The sequence below is a fragment of the Hylobates moloch genome, unplaced genomic scaffold, assembly GCF_009828535.3.
Source record: "Hylobates moloch isolate HMO894 unplaced genomic scaffold, HMol_V3 SCAFFOLD_16, whole genome shotgun sequence".
Lineage (NCBI taxonomy): Eukaryota > Metazoa > Chordata > Mammalia > Primates > Hylobatidae > Hylobates > Hylobates moloch.
In genome coordinates, this window is record NW_026652291.1 from 45,522,323 (window position 1) to 45,546,005 (window position 23,683).

A 23,683-nucleotide genomic window follows, 5' to 3' on the forward strand; every position below is an offset into this window, starting at 1 on the left:
ATGGATTGACAGCCACATTCTATCAGAGGTACAAAGAGGAGCTGGTACCATTCCTTCTGAAACTATTCCAAACAATAGAAAAAGAGGGACTCCTCCCTAACTCATTTTATGAGGCCAGCATCATCCTGATACCAAAACCTGGCAGAGACACAACAAAAAAACAAAATTTCAGGCCAATAACCCTGATGAACATTGACACAAAAATCCTCAATAAAATACTGGCAAACCAAATCCAGCAGCACATCAAAAAGTTTATCCACTATGATCAAGTCAGCTCATCCCTGGGATGCAAGGCTGGTTCAACATAAGCAAATCAATTAACATAATCCATCACATAAATAGAACCAATGACAAAAACCACGATTATCTCAATAGATGCAGAAAAGGCCTTTGATAAAATTCAACAGCCCTTCATGTTAAAAACTCTCAATAAACTAGGTATTACTGGAATATATCTCAAAATAATAAGAGCTATTTATGACAAACCCACAGCCAATATCATACTGAATGGGCAAAAGCTGGAAGTGTTGCAGAAGACAAAGATGCCCCCTCTCACCACTCCTATTCAACATAGTATTGGAAGTTCTGTTCAGGGAAATCAGGCAAGAGAAAAAAATAAAGTGTATTCAAATAGGAAGACAGGAAGTCAAATTGTCTCCGCAGATGACATGATTGTATATTTAGAAAATCCCATAATCTCAGCTCAAAACCCCTTAAGCTGATAAGCAACTTCAGCAAAGTCTCAGCATACAAAATCAATGTGCAAAAATCACAAGCATTCCTATACACCAATAATAGATAAGCAGAGAGCCAAATCATGAGTGAACTCCCATTCACAATTGCTAGAAAGAGAATAAAATACCTAGGAATACAACTTATAAGAGACATGAAGGACCTCTTCAAGAAGAACTACAAACCACTGCTCAAGGAAGTAAGAGAGGACACAAAAAAATGGAAAAACATTCCATGCTCATAGATAGGAAGAATCAATATTGTGAAAATGGTCATACTCCCCAAAGAAATTTATAGATTCAATGCTATTCCCATCAATCTACCATTGGCTTTCTTCACAGAATTAGAAAAAAACTACTTTAAATTTCATATGGAACCAAAAAGGAGCCTGTATAGCCAAGACAATCCTAAGCAAGAAGAATAAAGCTGAAGGCATCATGCTACCTGACTTCAAATTATATTACAAGGCTACGGTAACCAGAACAGCATGGTACTGGTACCAAAACAGATATATAGACGAATGGAACAGAACAGAGACCTCAGAAATAGCACCACATATCTTCAATCATCTGATCTTTGACTAACCTGACAAAAACAAGCAACGGGGAAGGGATTCCCTATTTAATAAATGGTGCTGAGAAAACTGGCTAGCCATATGCAGAAAACAGAAACTGGACCCCTTCCTTATGCCTTATACAAAATGTGACTCAAGATGGATCAAAGACTTAAATGTAAAACCCAAAACCTTAAAAACCCTAGAAGAAAACCTAGGCAATACCATGCAGGACATAAGCATGGGCAAAGACTTCATGACTAAAACACCAAAAGCAACGGCAACAAAAGTCAAAATTGACAAATGGGATCTAATCAAACTAAAGAGCTTCTGCACAGCAAAAGGAACTATCATCAGATTGAACGGGCCACCTACAGAATGGGAGAAAATTTTTGCAAGATACCCATCTGACAGAGGTCTAATACCTAGAATCTTAAAGGAATTCAAACAAATTTACAAGAAAAAAACAACCCCACCAAAATGTGGTCGAAGGATACGAACAGACACTTCTCAAAAGGAGACATTTATGCCACCAACAAACATATGAAAAAAAGCTCATCATCACTGGTCATTAGAGAAATGCAAATCAAAACCACAATGAGATACCATCTCATGCCTGTTAGAGTGGCGATTATTAAAAAGCCAGGAAACAACAGATGCTGGAGAGGATGTGGAGAAACAAGAACGCTTTTACACTGCTGGTGGGAGTGTAAATTAGTTCAACCATTGTGGAAGACAGTGTGACGTTTCCTCAAAGATCTAGAACCAGAAATACCATTTGACCCAGCAATCCCATTACTGGGTATACACCCAAAGGATTATAAATCATTCTACTATAAAGACACATGCACATGTATGTTTATTGCAGCACTATTTACAATAGCAAAGGCTTGGAACCAACACAAATGCCCATCAGTGATAGACTGGATAAAGAAAATGTGGCACATATACAACATGGAGTATTATGCAGCCATTAAAAAGAATGAGTTCATGTCCTTTGCAGGGACATGGATGAAGCTGGAAGCCATCATTCTCAGCAAACTAACACAGGAACAGAAAACCAAACACCATATTTTCTCACTCACAAGTGGGAGTTGAACAATGAGAACACATGGACACGAGGAGGGGAACATCACACACCAGGGCCTGTTGCGAGGTGGGGGGCAAGGGGAGGGAGAGCATCAGGACAAATACCTAATGCATGCGGGGCTTAAAACCTAGATGACAAGTTGATAGGTGCAGCAAACCATCCTGTCAAATGTATACCTATGTAACAAACCTGCATGTTTTGCACATGTATCCCAGAATTTAAAGTAAAATAAAAGCAACAACAACAGATAAATTGTACTCTATATGGGAAAATATATATAAGTGGAAATTTACTATTTATTTATACAGATAATATAGTAAATATATCCTCTATAATAGATATATCCGGCTGTTAGAAAATAGATTAAGCATATTCATTAAAATATATATATTTGTATATATCTATAGCCATTATTTTTCTCATTTGCAGATTTTACTTAATACATGCATTTGCACATGAAAATAGTGGATATAAAATGATATCCATATATTGATCTCTTGTGATTTTTATGGAAATCATCTTTTTTATTATTAATCTTAATTAAATTTTATTAATGTTTTACTTTAAGAATATTTTTCTAATTACAATAAGAACTGCTCACTTTAAAACAGCATTAAATATATTTCAAATCCTTGGTTTTTAATATTAATAGCTACACACTATTCTGTCTTGAGTATATAACTCTTATTAAACATTTAGATAGTTTCCAATTTTTTAATTATTAGTGCAATGATATATATAAATATATATATATCCTTTTATATACACATATTTACAATAGAGTGCTAGAAGTAGATTTACTGGGTCAAAACCTCAGCATTTAGTGTGTCACATCCATCTTCACCAGCCTGAGTACTGTCATGTGTCATACTTTGACAGTTTATAGGTGAAACAGTTTCTTGTTGTCTTAATTAACATTTGGAGAAATGAATCATCAAATTGAGTTTTTTTTTTTTTTTTTTTTGAGACAGAGTCTCGCCTGTCGCCCAGGCTGGAGTGCAGTGGCGCAATCTCGGCTCACTGCAGGCTCCGCCCCCAGGGGTTCACGCCATTCTCCTGCCTCAGCCTCCTGCGTAGCTGGGACTACAGGTGCCCGCCACCTCGCCCGGCTAATTTTTTGTATTTTTAGTAGAGACGGGGTTTCACCGTGTTAGTCAGGATGGTCTCGATCTCCTGACCTCTTGATCCACCCACCTCGGCCTCCCAAAGGGCTGGGATTACAGGCGTGAGCCACCGCGCCTGGCCAAATTGAGTTCTTTCAAATGCTTATTTGTCATTTTTATTTCTACTCTTGTAAAATTCTAGTTTACGTACTTTGCTCAATTTTTCTATTTAGACATTTGCCTTTTATTTTGTTTTACATATGAGCACCTTTTTATTCTAAGGATATTGACTTAGATATCATATTTATTCTAATGATATTTGTCCATCATGTTTGTTGAAGGCATTTTTTCAGATTTTCATTTGTTGTTTACATTTATTAATGATTTTAAATACAAAAGCATTTCACTGGTTTTTAAAAAATCAAATCTACATTTTATTCCTTTGTGATTTCTAGTATTTCTTTAATTTAGCAGGCTGAGATCAGATAAATATATCCATCTATATATTTGTTCTTCAGTTTTTCATGTTTTCATTTTTATATTTAATTCTTTTTTTTTCCTACTGGTATTTACATTTGGTAAAGTGCAAATGAAGGAGCCACCTCTCCAGCTCCCAAATAGTTTGACTATTTTTGTAACACCATTTGTTGAATAATCCATTATTTCCTCATACTGACAGGAATTATTATATATACAAGATTCTGTTTTGAGTTAAATAATGCTTACTTTTTCAGGGTCTACTTTTAGTAAAGGAATTTAAAAGATATTGCTTGCTATCTTATCTAACAGTTTTCTTAAGATATGGCCACTGGAATTTTACATTATTAAATCTTACAGTTTTCTTCACAAAGCTGAATAATTTTACTCGTTCTTCTGGCAACTTTTGTAATTTGCATTTTCGATCATTCAGTTTTTCAAGGTCTTCATTAAGATGCCTCTGAAGGGTTTTTATACGCATATTGTAATACATTATTTTTTTCATTGCTGTGGTCTGAAAGTAAGAAAGAAAACAACAAAAAATTAGCTAAATAAATTATAGGCAATTGTTAGTGGTATTATATAAGTACAGTATGTTCTATATAACAATTTAGATGATTTTCATGCTTAGTTACTAATAATGATGATAGCTGGAGTGACAATAGCTACACAGAATTCTATATTTAAACTTAATAAAAAATATAAAATTCCAAAGATTTTCTTTGTGAGGCATATTCACATTTATTTCCAGGATAACAACATAAAGAGACTACAGATAAAATTTAATGTATAAACTAGTATAGGTGATGAGGTAGTACAATTACAGCAAACATATAACTCATTATTCCTATTTGATTAACTCAGGGAATAAAAGAGATTAATAAGAATTAAAAGCAAATATAACATTACTCAATTAGTTTTTTAAAAGCATGGCTAAGGAATATAATTTTTTTCAAATGTATAAAAGAATGTTAGGCTGAGCAAATTACTAAATGTCTATCAAATCCATTTATCTTGAGTTCCTTAATAACAATGCATCATTCAGTTATTAATAAATTTATCATGATAAATTGATTAAATCCATAATTAAGAAATGCACCAGCTAAATGGTGTTTGAGAGTTATGTTAGTTAAAAAGAACTATCTGAGGAGACCATAAACAAATTTGAGGCATTATAAAAAATCTGACGTGGTTTTGTTTACCTGAAATAATGAAAGCAAATAAATTGGAAGGCTTTTACACTCTTAGACATATATTTTCTAAAGATGCAGTCTTTTCTTATGAAATTTACTTAGTATGGAGTGGATAATCAAATCCTAATATAATTATCTGGCATAAAAGACAGAATAGGAACAAATACATAGTATGGTGAGAGGCCAAAATAATTCTCTTTCCCCATGCATATTATGAAGTACTGCAACTGAAATCACCAAATTCCCCTGCCAAAAATAAAACAATTATAACAAAGAACAGTTAAGAAAAAAATTTGTTTTAGGATCATGATAAACTGATTAAATATCTCTGATAAAGAAAAGCTTAATTTCTGAAGTGCAACTGAGTTAAAAGAAAAAACTGTAACTTAAGAAATGGGAAATGGTGTTTCTTGATTTTTTTTTTTCCTATTTGGAGACAATAAGAAATCCAATACAAAATTCTGTGGGTCAGTGACAGCTAAAAATAATTCTAATAAATTCTTAAATCTAAAACAATAGGATATCCACATACTGAAGAATGAAACTAGACCCCTATCTCTCAACATATACAAAAATCAACTCAAAAAATGGACTTAAAAGTAAAACTTGAAACCATAAAACTACTAGAAGAAAAGACAGAAAATGCTTCAGGACATTGATCTAGGCAAATATTTTATGACTAATACTTCAAAAGCATGGGCAACAAAAACATAAATAGACAAATGGGACTATATTAAACTGAAAAGCTTCTGCACAGCAAAAGGAAACAATCAACAGAGTGAGGAGACAACCTATGGAAGGGAGAAAATATTTGCAAACTACTCATCCAATAAGGGTCTCATATCCAGAATATACAACGAACTCAAACAACTCAACAGCAAAAAAACAAAAAGCAAAAAAACCAACACACACACACACACACACACACACACAAAATAATCCAACCAAAAGGTGGGCAAAGGAACTGCATAGACATTTCTCAAAAGACACCATACAAATGGCCAATAGGTATATGAAAAAATGCTCAACATCACTAACTAACCATCATGGAAATGCAAATAAAAATCACAATATAATCTCACCTAGTTAGAATGGCTATTATCAAAAAGACAGAAAAAAAAAAAGAGAGAGATGCTGGCGAGAATGCAGAGCAAAGGGAACTCTTTTTTTTGGGGGGATGGAGTCTCACTCTGTCGACCAGGCTGAAGTGCAGTGGCGTGATATCCGCTCACCGCAACTTCTGCCCTCTGGGTTCATGTGATTCTCCTGCCTCAGCCTCCTGAGTAGCTGGTAGTACAGGCACCTGCCACCATGCCTGGCTAATTTTTATTGTATTTTTAGTAGAGATGGGGTTTCACCATGTTGGCCAGGCTGGTTGCAAACTGCTGACCTTAAGTGATCCGCCCACCTAGGCCCAGAAAACGGAACTCTCATATGCTGGTAGTAGAAATGTAAATTAGTACAGCCATTATGAGAAACAGGATGGCGTTTTCTCAAAAAATTAAAAGTAGAACTTCCATAGGATTCAGCAATCTCACTTCTGGGTATTTATCCAAAACAAAGGAAATCAGTGTATCAGAGGGATACCTGCACCCCCACGTTTACTGCAGCACTATTTGCAATAGCTAAGATTTAGAATTAACCTAAATGCCATCAACAGGTGAATGGATAAAGAAAATGTAATATATATATCACATTACACACACATATGTGTATATACATGATGGAATACTATTTAACAATAAAAAAGAATTAAATCCTGTCATTTGTGGCAACATGGTTGAGCCTGGAGGACATTATGTTAAGCGAAATAAGTCAGGCACAGAAAAATAAAGACTGCATGTTATCACTCATGTGTGAGAACCAAAAACATTTTTTGAGCTCATGGAAGTAGAGAGTAGAATTGTAGCTATGGGAGGCTGTAGGCAGGGTAGTGGGGAGGAGAGAATGGGGAGAAAGGTTTGTTAAGGGTATAAAATTACAGCTAGATAGGAAGAATAAATTCTGGTGTTCTGTAGCACTGCAGGGTGAATATGGTTAACTATAATGTGTATATTTTCAAAAATCTGGAAGAAGGGATTTTGGATGTTCACGACAGAAAGAATAAATGTTTGAGGAGATGAATACGGTAATTACCCTTATTTGATCATTATACATTGTAGATGTGTATTGAAACACCATTGGGTATCCCATAGAATACATAGAATTATTATGCATCAACTGTAAATAAAAGGGAAAAAATAACACAACAAGAGAACATGGGATGGAGTTAATTTGGTCAGATAAAATACAAGATGCCAAATTAAATTTGAATTTCAGATAAACAACAAATAATGTTTTAATATACATAATACTAAACTTACTTATTTAATTATCCCCAAACATCTTTATTATTTATCTAAAATTTAAATTTAACTTGGAATCCCTCTAGGTGGGGTAAAAAAAAGATTAAAACATACTAGTTTTATTTTAATTTTTTTGAATAAGCAATATACTCACATTTCAAAAACCAAAAAATTTCATTTATACAATGAAAAGTGTACTTCCCACTTAGTTTCCCATCTTCTCAGTTGCCCCATCTTCCACAAAAAACGAATGATTTTAGTGTCTAGTATATCTTACCATAGTTTCAACTTTTTCTAATTTATTAGGAATGTACCTATATCTTCATATAGAAACAAAAATTATGATATTTTACTATTTCTAAACTTTTTCAAAATCACTTAGTATGTTATAACAATAAATAAGAGTTATCAATAAAGGGTTTTTTTTGTCCTTGTTTGAGAGTATATAGTAAGATTTGGGGGAAAGAGGGAAGACTATTTTATAAACTGTAACTATATAGCAAATCAATTTTGTAGGCTGACCACATGCAACTTGCTTTTTGTATTTGGACTTTAAAAAATTAATGTCAAAGTCACGTTCAAAGACTTTGGTGGAATTCCACACCTGTTAAAACAAACTTTTAAGAAAAAGAAATTAAACTAATTATAATGCTAAATTCAGTTGCATGTTTGTACTAAGACAAAATTTGATCCCTTTGCATCTTAAGTGGCCAAAAAAGAATTCAAAGTCATAAACAGAATTATATTCAACTATAGTTTCATAGCACTTATTTTTATACTACTTAACAATTAAAATGGGCTTTTATGTACATTAACTCATTGGCTCCCCAAAACAACCCTGTACTGAAAAGCAGATACTGTTTTCATCATCTTCGTTTCAGTTCAGAAAACTGAGCTCTTCAGTAGTAGCACATTCAGTTGGGGGCTTCAATCCAAGTCTTCTGATTTGAATCCATATGTTCTTCCCTCTGTCTCACACTAACTTTGGTGGTCCTCCTGGTAGGTTCTGACTTTACCTGCCACTTGTAGTTTACACAAACTAGTTCACAGTCCTAGGTGAAAATCTGAAGAATCAACAGCACTCTGTTCAAGAGTTTATCACAAAGAACTGCCACAACTTGTCTCATGCATAGTAGGGAAGAAAGCATTTTAGAAATCTATATCAATCCATAAATTAAAAATACTTTGAATTTGAAAATCATTTTGGTCTGAATCAAAAGTTGGACTATAGTATATATCCTATTTGTGCCTTAAAAGGTAAAGGGAGGATAAATATTTTACAATAAGAAAATGAAATATAATGACTTAATTTAAGATGTCAGAAACTGTCTAACAATTCCTTTTTTTGTTCTTTATGCTACTCCTGACATTTACAAGACTGAACCAAATGTATGAGAATCTCAGTCAGAATGAACCTGCCTCTCTTAGTTCTCCTTTTCCGTCTCCTCTGCAGGCTCCTTCTCTTCTACCCAACATTTAACACCCAAGTGACACACTTTCTCTTCTATACCATTCCCTTGGTGACTCATCCAGTCCACGGCTTTAAGTACCAACTTTCTGCTTTCAATTCTCATATTTTAATTTATACCGCCAATCTAGGAAACTCTCCTACACAGTAGACTCATATATCCAACTACTTACTGAGCATGTCCCCTAGGATATTCAAAAAATTATTCAAACTTTACATGCCTAAAATTATCATGATTCTAAAATAATGATTCTTCCTCCTAAACCTACACCTCCCATACTCTTCCTCATGTCGTCAAATAGCAACTTACTCTTTGAATTGCTCCAGCCAATATCTTGGAATTATTCTCTACTTCTTTCCTCTGTACTTAATATCCAATCCATCAGTAAACCCAGATAGGTTCCATCTTGTAACTGCTACCAGAATCTGACTTATTACCACTTTCTCTATGAACACCATGCATCGAACCATCCACATTGCTCGTCTAAGTTACTGGAATAATCTTCTAACTAGTCTCTCTGCTTTCAACTTTCCCCCTCCAACTCTCTATTCTTAATCCATTATTCAAAAGGATCCTTTTAAAACATAAGTCATCTTAGTCCCTCCTCTGATCAGAATTTTCCAGTGGACCCCATCTCCCTCAAAGTAAAGACCAAAGTCCTTACAACAGTCTACAGTCTCACATAATCTGGCCTCTACCACTCCTGTCTTCATCTGTTACTTCTCTTCCCCTGATGTCGTCAGCTACTTAAACTTTCGGAGAATCACAAACCATCTTTAATTAGATTAAAATCTACCTAATCTTTGGTAGACTACCATAAACCATAGATATTTTCTAATTTTGATATGTAATATTCCAAAGGAGAAGTGGTTGTTACATTTCTGTTATTTAAGCTTTAATTTATATATATATATACAATTTTATATATATATATATATATATATATACACACACACATACATATATGGCAGTAGTCTATTTTTAACACTGATTTTTTTCAATTTCCTTCTTGTTTTGTATAGATTAGAAACATTATTATTCTATTATTTCACCTTCCAGTACTGTCATCAAAATTAAGATTCTAGTATTAATATTATTATTTATATGCTTTTATGTGTAATATCCAGTTCACTAGGGCAAAAGTAGACTTGGCAACAAGAACTGAACTGATAATCCTACCTACCGTATGTGGACATGGCCAGAAAGAAGCCGTTAACTAATAAAACTGAAATCACAGATGTCTGATTAGGGACGTACTTACATCTGCCAGTTCCTTGATTTGCTTTGCTGACACATCCAATGTGTCAAATCTTTGAAGGCAAGGCAAATGATACAATACATGTGTGGAATAATTACACAGAAGACAAACTGGATTGGTTTTATATTGAGGGTCATTCAGACATAAATCCTTTAAGCAAGGCAGCCTGGTTAAGTTCGTGAGTTCCTAAAACGCCAGCAAAGATAATGTTCAGTTAATTTTGACTGTCATTTCTAAAGGCAGTATTTGAACACCTAAGATCAGCCATAGTCTAATGTATTCTAATTATGCGCTTAAATACATTAAAGTGATTTAGATGCCTAAAATGTTTCTCTCTGTTGAAAAACAAGCTAAATTCCTGAAGAAAATATCAACAATAATTAAACAATACGCTATACTACTATTCCTTTTAAATATTTACTAAATTATGTATTCCAGCTGGAACCTTGAAGCCAGTGATGTGAGCACATTTATTCATTAATATGTTGCTTCCCCTACACAGCCCCTCTTGCTAATTGCCCCCAGGATACCTGTAGGTCTCTGCTTTCTTCACCCCTGTTTCCTATACTTATCACCTAGAAACACTCCTCTTCATCCTCCCTGCCTCCAGATCTGCTCTACTCATTAAAGGCTATGGGATCCCCTGTTCATTACAATCACCACGGAATTCCTGATTTTTGTTTTTTTTGTTTGTTTTGTTTTTTCCATAAACACCTGTTTTACCTATTATGGTCAACTAAAGCCTAACTTTCTCTTGAGGGCCTCAGTTTTCTCACAACCTATGGATGAGGAAGGATTGATGATATGCACTCTCAGTCCAATGTTTCTCCTTATTTTTTCCTGATGTTTAAGTCATTGTTTATACTTTATTTGTCATCTGGCTCTTGATTAACTCTTCAGTCTTGCCTCTTCCTGTTTAAACCCTAATATTTTATGATTTAGCCATATTGAACCAATTGAAGTTTTGGAATGTGCCAAGCCCTATCTTGTCCTTAGACCTTTTACTCATGCTGCTCCTTTTGAGTGGCCTGAACTTCACCCCAATTTCACCTTTTAATCTGTCAGGGCCCAACCCAGTGTCATATTCCCTGGGAGCCTTGTTTCATCCCCCCAACGTTGGGATAGATGTTCCTCCTATGAGCTCTTTTAGCCACTGAGCTTAGTTTTGGTATGGACTTTATTATACCCTATTGCCAATTGCTTGTATCTATAAGTCAAGGGTCTATATGGGCTTTGGCCCCCAGTCTACAAACAAAGAATGTTATTTACATTTTTTAAGTATTCAAAAAAAAAGAAGAATATGCAGTAGAGGCTACATGTGGCCCACAAAGCCTGAAATATTTTCTATTTGGCTTTTTTTTTTTTTTTAACAGAAAACGTTTGCTAACCCTGTGATGAACTTGTGGAGAACAAGGTTTGTGTCTTATTTAACATTGTATTCTCAACACTCAGCACTTAGAACACAGTAGGCACTAAATAAATATGTAAAGTAAATTGATTATTATTTTCAACCAACTTCGAGGGTATCCTCATACCTTTCTCATTACCAGGATGGTGCCTGAGGTAGGAGGGTACTGTGGTGGGGCAAACTTGAAAGGATGCAATGCTAGCTAGAAAACTCAGAATCAGAGTTAAGGGAAATCCAAAGGAAGAACTAGGAAGCATTAGTTCTAAAGCTACAGTAAGAATGGAATGGAAAAGAGAATAGTGAAGTCAGGTTGCTGGAAGCAAGAGTAACAGGTTGAGGCGGTTAATATATTTCCAAACTCTCTCTGGACAAGTGAGAATGTGGCTCACTGGTCTGACCTGAGGCTTGGGCTGAGCCTATGCAGGGAGGAGGACTAAGCAGAGTTGCTTTAAAAGGAAGATTTATGGACAGAGCTGTGCAGAGACTTATTGGTCAAATTCTGCAGGGGCAAGAAGGTAAACCATTTGGCAGCCTTTGATTACTGGGTTGCTATGTTTCATTTGACCATTAGTCTGAGCTAGCAGATGGTGGGTATAAACTCTGGAGTCCTACACAGAAATCCCCCAACTACATTCCAAATTCAGATGACACTGGAGTCCACGAAGGCACAAAATCTCACTGAAAATTAGTGCTCTGGTGCCTGATATGGTTGGAAGGTGGGCACAGAATTTATTCAATCACCACCAGGATAGGACAGTTATCTTCTTAGGGTAGGAGGAAAGGTTAGAGATAAAAATCTAAGATAATAGTGTTCCAGGAACATTTTTAATATGAAGATAGTAAAAGTTCCTGTGAATCACATTCAATGTTTTTATGATAGTCATAATGCCATAAAATTTTTTAAATATTATGCCACACAATGAATTTTTCTAATAATCCTGTTATCACCATTTTTAAAATGAAGATACTGAAATACAGCAGTTCAATGTAATTAAAGTAATGGTAATGAAATAATAAAAACAATGGATCTGTTGAGTCCTTACTATGTGCTGATCACTATTTAGGTATTTTACATTGTTATTTCACCAAAACTTCATGTTCCACCGTATTATGCTGCCTCTAGTATGAGGCAGAGCAAGACCTGAGAGGTCTTTCTGCCTATGCAGCCATGGCTTATAACCACCATAAGGGTGCCATGGCTAGCCAGCGTAAGATTAACTTCCATATAGTTTCTTGGCAGGGCAATGCCTTATTTTCCCAGAATCCTGCACTTATCTTCTTCAGCCTTATGTCATAATTGCTTCCCTTGCTGTGTTCCAGTCACACAGTATTTCTAGTTCCTAGAATCTGCCATACCCCTTTCAACCACCTTGAGCCTCCACATATGCTCTAACTTTTGCCTGGAAGGGTCTTTGCCTGGGCAACTCCTACTCACGTCTGATATCATTAGCTGCAACATTAGCTCCTCAAGGATGTCTTGTCCTGACATCCCAAACAAGGCTAGGTCTCCCTTTCATATGTTCCCACAGCACTCTGAATTTAATGTTCATAGCTCTCTCTGATCTCTTTTGGATTTTTAGCCTGTTTTAAGTATAAAGCTTTATGCACATTTCACATTATTTTCTTGGAATAGATTCCTAAAAGAGGAATTGATAGGTCAAAGGATAGAAGCCTTTTTGAAGGACTTGGTACACATTATCTAAATGCTTTCTAGAAAAGTTTTATCATTTTAATGATTACCAATGTCGTATAAATGCCCATCTTATCGTAATCTTTCTAGCACAGAGTAACATGTTTATAAAATGTTGACTATATAAAATATTATCAATTACAATTATATCTTCTTTTTTTTTGAGACCTAGTCTCGCTCTGTTACCCAGGCTATAGTGCAGTGGTGCAATCTTGGCTCACTGCAACCTCCACCTCTCAGGTTCAAGTGATTCTCCTGCTTCAGCCACCTGAGTAGCTGGGATTACAGGCGCCCACCACCACGCCTGGCTATTTTTTTTGTTTTGTTTTGTTTTGTTTTTCTGGTTTTTTTTTTTTTTTTTAGTAGAAACAAGGTTTCACCATGTTGGTCAGGCTGGTCTCGAACTCCTGATCTCAAGTGATCCGCCCGCCGCGGCCTCCCAAAGTGACAGGATTACAGGCGTGAGCCACCATGCCCAGCCTTATATCATGTTTTATTTTTCATTTTATTCATTTTTAGTAGGATTGAAAATTATTTTATGAATCTATTAGTCATGTGGAGTTCAATTCTATGAATTATCTGCTCACTTATCCTTTATTCTACTGGGTATCTTAGATTATTTGTTTCTAATTGATTTAAAAGAGCTCTTTTAAAAGTAAGAATTATTTCAAAGGTTTTTTGTTAGTTTGTTTTAATTTTATGATGTGTTTACCAGGCTGAAAATTAGAATTTCCATATAGTAAGTATGATTTAAAGATTTAGTGTAGTATCTTAAGCTGACAGAACTAGAAGGGGAAAGATACACATGCGTGCACGTGCATGCGTGCACACACACACACACACAGTCTTGTTATCTATCTTACTGCCTGTCCCTGTCACAACTGTTACCACCTTCTGAGTGTCTCTGGTTTCTATCATGGCTTCTTTTCCACATGTTTAATCTGATCCCTTATCTGATGGTCTTAATGTTGGTAGAGACAATTTGCCATGGCTCTAAGCATTGCTTCACACTCTTGCTTGTTATGCCAATATTGTAAGGTATGACTGCTCTTTACCCATTTCTCAGTGTTGTGTGTACAGATCTTCACCTGGATGGCCCCACTGGTACTCTAAACTCAACATATCCAGAACCAGATACATTCTCTTCCCCTCACCCCCACCAAACTAGCTATTTTTTTTTCTGATTTGTATATTTTTTGAGCTTGCTAAGAACTGTAATCACAGATTCATTTTGGACTCTCTAGCTCTTCACATTCTACTAGCTGTGAAATTCTGCAAATTCAACAACCGTAATGTCTCTTGCATCTATTTCTTCCTCGTCTTTCCTCCTCCTCCTCCTTCTCTTCTTTTTTCTTTTTTTTTTCTGTTAACACTCCAATTCATAGTCTCATAATTTCTCATTTAGATTATTCCTGTAATCTCCTGACTGGGTTTTCTTCTTCTAGCTGTTCCAAATCAATAAAAACTACCTCCAGATCACTATCCCTAAGGAACATTTCTGATCATATCACTTTCTTGCTCAAAAATTTTACAGCTCTCTGTTGTCTATAAAATACAGTCTCGATTCGAGACCCGATTGACCTTTCTAGTGTTAACTTCCAATATTGCTATATATACTCTATACTCCAGTCAAATGACAATGCTGGTGTTATTCAAATATGCCCCTTGTTTTCTCACTTCCCTGCCTTTGTACATATTGTTTTCCCCTTAGAATGCCCACGCCCTACTACCCAGAAGACCTCCCACCAATGCTTGTTCAAATTCTGTTGACACTTAAAAGTTCTTATCAAATATTTCCTCTTGAATTTGACTAATACAATTTTGTTTACATTTCTTTTTAAGGAACTTAATCTGCCTCATTCTATAGCTTTTTGGTATTTTTATATTTTTGCCTGAGTAAAAGAATGCTTACTTTAATACTTATGAACTCAAAATTATTTCTATAGTAAATTTACCTATCTTTCTTCAGTATTTTCTAGAGGATGTGTTTGAATATGCACCTTCAATCTTACACTGTCAAAATTATAAATGTCACCTTTTAACCAACATTATATGTGATAACATTAAGTCATTTTATTTGGTTGTTTCTCTTTCATTCATCTTCTTGACAAATGTTTATTGAGATTTACTACATGTCCAACACTGTGTTAAGGATCGTGGATATAGCAATGAAGAGAACAGGCAAAGTTCCTGTACTCAGAGAGCTGGTATTCTAGTAAGGGATTTGCCAAAAGGAAAAATAAAACAGTAGCACTGTGATAGGGAGTGCTGCAGATTGGAGAGGTTGTGACCGTTTTCCTATTACACCTAAATTGGGAAGGAAAGGTGTCACTTAGAACATAATATTTTGACAAAGACTTGAAATAAATGATGAAATGAGCCATGCAGGTATATGAGGAAAGAAAATCCCAGCAAGTGCAAAGGCCCTAAGATTACTGTGTGCTAGGTATATTCAGACCAGTGTGGCTGAAACTGGACAAACAAAGGAGAGAGTGGTAGAAACTGTAGTCAAAGAGATAGGTAGGGGGTGGTGGGGCGGCTAGATTAGGTAGTCTTATGGCCCATTATAAGAAATGTCTTCTACTCTGAAAGAGATGAGAAAGCAAGGGAGGGTTTTAAGCAGAAGGGTGATTTTTATCTGACAAATTTTTAAAGGTTCCATCAGGCTTCTGTGTGGAGAACAGATCTATAGTAGGGAAAGGACAAACACAGGAAAAATTGTTAGGAAGCTTTTTTTCATTAATGCAGGTTAGAGATGATAGTGTCTTCAGTCAGCTTGGTAGTGATGCAGGTGGTAAGAAGTGATCAGACTCTGGACATATTCTGAAGGTGCACCCAGTTGTACTTGCTGATGGATTGGATGAGGGTATGAAGGAATAAGAAGAGTCAAAAATGACTATAAGGATTTTGGCTTAAGTTACTGGAAGAATGGAGACTCCATTTAGAGAGGTGAGGAAGACTGCAGGAGAAGGTCTGGTAGAGGAAAAATTAGTTTGCATTAAGATATGTGTACAGTTCTGGAGAGTTGTTAAGGAAAGTAAAGGTACTAGTTTAGAGTAATCAGTAGATAAAGGGTATTTAAAGTCTTAAAGGCATGATGAGATTACTTAGAGAATGAATGCAGACAGAAATGAGAAAAGATGTCAGTACTGACCAAGGGCAGTCCATATCTTAGATGCCAGAAGAGGATGAAAGAACAGAAACTGAAGAGATGTAGCCAGAAAGATTGGAAGAAAACTAAGAGAAAATGGTATCCTAAGTGCCAGGTAAATAGTTATTTGTTAGGTTTTAATAGTGTCAGATCATTAAGGCCAATGTAGTCAGATGACTTTCAAATTTCCTGGAGCATCAGCCCAAAATAATGAACTTATTCCTTAATGGAGGACTTTTTAGTACAATTTCTGCAACACAATGGTTCATGATTCAGGATGATAAATAAAAATTAATTATTCCACTTAAACATACCTTGAAAGAATATATTTGGTTACCAGAAAGGTTTAATCTTTCCAGTTGTTCATTGGAGTCAAGACATCGACCTTTAAAAAATAAGATGAAAAGAATTAAATTATTTTACCTTCTGTTCATATTCTGTCATACTTCTGAGTTGTATGTAGCCATCGTTTCTTGCATATAAATAGACTAATGGTACCATTGTATAATTAGTAACCACTGGTTAATGAGTAATATTTTCACAGGTTTCAATATGCTTTGCAAATATGTCACAGAAAAAAGCCCAATCTCAGATTCCAAATGAAATAGTACATACCAATGCTATTTATTAGATTTCCAGCAAGGTTGAGATCTTCTAAATTCTTCAAAGTTTCCAAACCCTAAAAATTTAGACAACATATAATTTAGAACAAATAATTAAAATTAACATTTACAAATCATCTCTGATTAATCTGGTTAGTTCTGCAGGTGCTCTGAGCACAGGGTACTTTGTACTCCACAAGCACAGAAGGAAATGAGTGCCTCCAAGAAGCCACCTTTGTTCTCTATACTGGAACTCAGAATTATTGGAGGAGGGAAAAGGAAGCAGAGTAGAGAGGAAAAAAGGAGGAGTAGGTGGAAAAAGAATACATCACACAGAGTATATTTATAATCTTAGGCAAGTTATGTAACTTATCTAAACCTCTTTTTATTTTTAAACCTTCAAAGAAAGAATAACAACACCCTACCTCTTAGGCTTGTAAAGAGTAAAGAAAATAATGTACACAATGCCCTCTGTACCTTATAATATGCTATATACATGTTAGTTCTTTTTGACAACAATAATTGTACTAGTCATGAATAGTTTGGCCTTTAACCACAATATGATCTTGAACATTGTGGTTTAAACTCTACAGTAGTAACTGGCTTTACATATAGATAATTGAAATTATCTTACCTCAATATTTTTAATTGTATTGTGGTTCAGCCAAAGAACCTTCAATTTGATTAATTTCTCTAAATTTTCTATTTTGGAAATTTTATTAAAATATAAATATAGTTTTTCCAAATTTCTACATTCTTGAAGACCTTCAATTTTCTGTAAAAAAAGGAGACTGAATAGTGTTAGTTTATGTTTTGCTATTAATCCTTCCAATAAAGTAGGTTTCTAAGTATATTTTCTTTTAAATATCATATTTTATTACAAAATCAATATCCAGCAAAATGAACTGTTTTAAAAGAAAAAATATATTCCATGTTTTCCACTTAAATACAACTATTTTCAATTTTGCATGTTCTTTTTAAATTTTAATCAACCCTATATCTATATATGGTTATGATTGTAATATATATCACATATAATCATATTTCTAGATGGTTATTATAATCATATAGAAATGATTGTGATCATATGGTTATGATTATAACCATGTAAGCACATTATAATCTTAATGCACTTACACTTTGGTGGGACTTTTTTTAAATTAAGACTAAAATGTTTTCATAATCCTTCAAATTATATTTAATAATTATGAAATATTTCATTAAGTTTATAATAATTTTCTGAAAAATTACCTGATGTATGGCATATTTATGGTTCAAATTTTTAGTTATAAATAATGCTGCAACAATTAGCTTCACGCATATGGTTGTTTTCTGCTATTGAGTTACTTTTCTAGGATAAAATCTTAGAGTAGGGACTTCTAAGTCAAAACGTATGCCCTGTACATTTCTGTGATGGCTCTTGATGTTTTGCAGTATTTCTTTTCAAAATACATGTTATAATTTCAACACAGCCAATAGTGTCTAAGTGGACCAATTTTATTACTATGTAATACTGGTTATGATTTGATTTGATTACTAAAAAGTAGAATATGTTTGTTTTAATCCCTTATTTCTGTTTTCCCTTTGCACAAATCAAGTTATTTATTTATTTATTGAACTTTTATTTTAAGTTCACGGGTGCATGTGCAGGTTTGTTATTTAGGTAAATTTCTGTCATGGGGGTTTGTTGTACAGATTACTTTATCATCCACATATTAAGCATAGTACCCATTAGTTATTTTTCCTGATCCTTCTCCCACCCTCCACCTTCAGTAGGCCCCAGAGTCTATTGTTCCCCTCTATGTGTCCATGTGTTATCATCATTTAGCTCCCACTTCTAAATGAGAACAGGTGGTATTTGGTTTTCTGTTCCTGTGTTAGTTTGCTAAGGACAATGGCCTCCAGCTCCATCCATGTTTCTGCAAAGGACATTATCTTATTCTTTTTTATGGCTGCATGGTATTCCATGGTGTATATGTACCACAGTTTCTTTATCCAGTCTACTACTGATGGGCATTTAGGTTGATTCCATGTGTTTGCTAGTGAATACTGCTGTAATGAACATACACGTGCATGTGTGTTTACGATAGCATGGTTTATATTACTTTGGGTATATACCCAGTAATGGAATTGCTGGGTTGAATGGTATTTCTGTTTTTAGGTCTTTGAGGAATCATCACACTGTTTTCCACAATAGTTGAACTAATTCACACTTCCACTAACAGTGTATAAGCATTCCTTTTTCTCCACAACTTTGCCAGCATCTGTTATTTTTTTTTTTGACTTTTTAATAATAGCCATTCTGTCTTAGTGTGAGATAGTATCTCACTGTGATTTTGATTTGCATTTCTCTAATGATCAGTTATTTTAAACTTTTTTTCTTATGCTTGTTAGCCACATGTATGTCTTCTTTTGCAAAGTGTCTGTTTATGTCCTTTGCCCAATTTTTAATGGGGTTGTTTTTTTCTTGTAAATTTGTTTAGGTTCCTTATAGATGCTGGGTATTAGACCTTTGTCAGATGCATAGTTTGCAAAAATTTTCTCCCATTCTGTAGATTGTCTGTTTACCCTGTTGATAGTTTCTTTTCCTCTGCAGAAGCTCTTTAGTTTAATTAGATCCCATTTGTCCATTTTTGCTTTTGTTGCAATTGCTTTTGGTGTCTTCGTCATGACATCTTTGCCTGTTCTTATGTCCAGAATGATATTGCCTAGGTGATGTTCCAGGGTTTTTATATTGGGTTTTACATTTAAGTCCTTAATTCATCTTGAGTTTAATTTTGTATATGGTATAAGGAAGAGGTACAGTTTCAATCTTCTGTATATGGCTATCCAGTTATTCCAGCACCATATATTGAATAGACGGTCCTTTCCCCATTACTTGTTTTTGTCATCTTTGTCGAAGATAAGATAGTTGTAGGTGTGTGGCCTTATTTCTGGGTTCTTTATTCTGTTCCATTGGTCTATGTGTCTGTTTTGTAACAGTAACATGCTGTTTTGATTTAATTTGCGTTGAATACTAAAAAGTAGAATATGTGTATGTTTTAATTCCTTATTTTTATTTTTTCCTTTGTACAAATAAATTTCTATCCCTTGTTCATTTATCTGTCTTAATCCATGCCTTATGCATATATTTCAATGAATTATTTTTCTAAAGCCAAATAATTCGGAATAAAATACTCCATGTAAGGTTTTATGTTTACACTTACCTCTATGCAGCACTCAGCAATCCAAAGTTCTTTAAGTTGTAAACAAGGCTCTAACCCTGAAATTTCTTTTATATCTTGAGCAACAATGGTAAGACTCGTTAAATTAGGAAATAATGATAATCCGACTATACGAGGATACCCTAAGAAAAACATCTCCAACTTTGATGTATCTGATCCTTCTTGTCCAACCATCTCATAAGATAAGCCATTGCACAAACACTGTTTTAAACGAAAGAAATTCGGTCATTACCTATTTTAAATAATTAAAAGATGACTTTTACCATTAGAAATTATAAATTGTCAATTGCACTGATGCCATTTTTGTAATCTCACAAGAGAGAAAGTTATATCACATATATGATTATTCTCTGCTTCCAAAAGTCACTAGGTAGAGGAAATGACTAAGTAACCCTTCCAGCTCTAGAAAGGAGCATAAAAACTTTCCATTTTATATTACTGCAAATGTTATTTAAAAGAAATTTGACTTTGACCCACCAGTTCTTTAATTATTTCTTCTTGGTTTAGGTTTTCACTTTCAATCATCTTCCATTAAAAATAGTGATCATAATATTATAACTGTTAAGGAAAATGAAAAAATGAAATAAATATTAAAGTCATTGTCATTCCAAGTTGAAATAGACCTTAAAGCTACTGAGGTTGAACCACCCAACTGTAGTTTGAAATCTTCACATAGTATATTACCAAGTATCTGTATAAACTCTGAGGGAGTTTTCTGTTAGGAGGTTATTTTTTATTTTAATTTTAAATCTCTCTCTCCATAATTCTTTCCCTTTTGTTGTCAGTATACCTCCTCGGTATAACATTTTTTCCACACGATGAGCCTTCAATACTTGAAGAAAATGGTCATCTCTCATCTACACTCTTATCTTACTCCCAGTTCAAGTTGTTAGTTCTCTCACTATATACTCATGTTTCTCTCCTTTGAACAGGCTCTGGTTGTCCTTTGTATTACACTGCAGTGTCTAAACGTGAACACAGCTCTCTAAGTATACTTAAGACTGCAAAGAGAAGAATCCTTAGGGCTTAGCAACATTTTTGGCATAGTAATAAATGTTTATTAAAATAAACATTCCAACTTCTCCTTCATTCTAGAGAATATGAACCAACTAATACTCAAGTAGCTTCAATAAAACTGAATCCAACTTTCATAATTTGTAATATTTTCTGTATATTATTCCAGATACATATTATCTAAACAACATAAGAATCCTGCTTTTAATATAATGACCTGACAAAGTGAGATTTAGAAAATGGTGTACAGTATAATCCCTTTCTTTACAATAACAACTCCCCCAGAGGCATGTGTGTATACATGTGTATATATGTAAATGCATGTATATGTATAATTATTGTCAGGAGAAAATATGGAAAGATATATACTAAGTTGTTAATATGAGTTTCCTTAGATGCAGGTGAAAGCCGTTGTGGCCAGAATATAAATGTAAACCTGGATGGGATAGATCTAGGCAAAAATGGAAAAGAAAAAATGATACTTTTAAAAAAGCATGTTTAGAATTGCCTAGTATGAATGTATAGACATTTATTTATTATTTCTACTATGGGTACACATTTTGACTGTTTCCAGTTGGGGGTTAAATAGTGCTTCTCTGAACATTTTGTCATACAGGTCATAGCTACAAATTTCTTTGGGGTTTCTACCTAAAAGTGGAATGAGAAAGAAACAACTACTGTTATTTGCAACATAAGTGAGTTTCATGTAAACAAATGTTGAACAAAAGAAGAGACACACAATGAGTAATACTCATTTAATGAGTATGACTCAATTCATGTAAGATTTTAAAACAAACTGTAGTATTAGAAGTTAGGATATTGGTTACCTTTCAGGGAAGAGCAACTAAGAGGAGGCAAAAGAGGGGCTTCTAGAGTGTTCATAACAATGTATTTTTTTATCTAGGTGCTGGTTATGTTCAATTTGAAAATAAAATTAGATACCTATGATGTGTGTGGTTTCTGGATGTATGTTATACTTTAATGAAATTCTACTTAAATTTTTATTTTAAATGCATTTATATGCTCATTTTTATTCATTTATGCAAAATTATGTACATTGCTGGCATATACATACATTAAAATATTAAGAAAAAAGATGATGATTTGAGTCCATGTATTTACCTATCTTCCCTCCCCAAATCCCACTAGACAAGAAAAGAATATAGCAGGGCTACAAAAAAGAGCAATGATTGCCAGAAATATTGAGAAAAGTCTTTAAATATGACACAGACAACATCAGATTGAGAAAAAAGCCCATTAACACAAACCAGAGTCTGTTCTCACACTTCTAATAAAGACATGCCTGAGACTGGGTAATTTATAAAGGAAAGAGGTTTAATTGACTCACAGTTTCACATGGCTGGGAAGGCCTCAGGAAACTTATAATTACAGCAGAAGGGGAAGCAAACCAACCTTCTTCACATGGCAGCAAGAGACAGAATGAGAGCTGAGTGAAGGGGGAAGCCCCTCATAGAATCATCAGTTCTTGTGAGAATTCACTATCACAAGAACACGTGGGGGAAACTGCCCCTATGATTCAATTATGTCCACCTAGTCTCGTCCTTGAAATGTGGGGATTATTACAATTCAAGATGAAATTTTGTGTGGGGGCACAGCCAAACCATATTACAAACCAAAATTCAAGGTACCAGGAAAAGAAGTTTCACCAAATGATTCTAAAAAGTCTTCAAATTGAGAGCAGCAGTGGTTGGGAAGGGGTAGCTGTGTATTATATATAAGGGACCAAATCAAAGGAGTTTGAGAAATGCACCAGAAAATTGCACACAGTCTGTATTTGTACTCATGCTTTGTAAACTGAGGACATTGCTCTACCATGCTGAATGCTATGGTTTGAATGTGTCCCCTTCAAACTTCAGGTGTTGCCAATATGATAGTATTAAGAGGTGGGCCTTTAAGAGGTAATTTGGTTACGAGGGCTCCTCCCCTTCCAAATGGCATTAGGTGCCCATTAGCTGTGCATTTAAAGGGCTTGATGGAGAAAGTTCATCCCTTTTTTGCCGTTCTGACTTGGCCATGTGAGTACACACTGTTCCTTCCCTCCAGAGGAGGCAGACTTCAAGGCATCATCTTGGAAGCAGACACCAGATGCTGATGCCTTGATCTTAGACTTCCTAGCCTCTAGACCTGTGAGAAATACATGTCTGTTGTTTTTAAATTGCCCAGTTTCAGGTATTTTATTATAGCACAAGATGGACTAAGACACTGAGTCAAGAAGGAGGGACAGGACCCCAGCCAGCACCACAAAGTAAAATACAGTCAGCAAGTTATCCTAATACATTGGACTCTTTGTTCATTCATTGCCTCATTGTTAATATTCATATTGAAGGCATAAGACAGAACCCCAGACAGAGAA

At 34.7% G+C, this 23,683-nt stretch overlaps 1 protein-coding gene across 2 annotated transcripts in view; it reads right to left on the bottom strand.

Annotated features, from left to right (window-relative positions):
• Window positions 1–23,683, bottom strand: part of LRRC9 (leucine rich repeat containing 9) — a 147,941-nt gene that overhangs the window by 118,931 nt on the left and 5,327 nt on the right. For both annotated transcript variants that reach the window (XM_032135105.2, XM_058429537.1), the window contains exons 2-8: window positions 20,773–20,853; window positions 20,278–20,496; window positions 17,706–17,846; window positions 17,085–17,148; window positions 16,784–16,854; window positions 10,224–10,406; window positions 4,314–4,469 (exon numbers count right to left, since the gene is read on the bottom strand). In XM_032135105.2, the coding sequence (XP_031990996.1) occupies window positions 4,314–4,469; window positions 10,224–10,406; window positions 16,784–16,854; window positions 17,085–17,148; window positions 17,706–17,846; window positions 20,278–20,496; window positions 20,773–20,820 (882 nt within the window). In that variant the 5' untranslated portion in view covers window positions 20,821–20,853. The remainder of the gene's footprint in view (window positions 1–4,313; window positions 4,470–10,223; window positions 10,407–16,783; window positions 16,855–17,084; window positions 17,149–17,705; window positions 17,847–20,277; window positions 20,497–20,772; window positions 20,854–23,683) is intronic.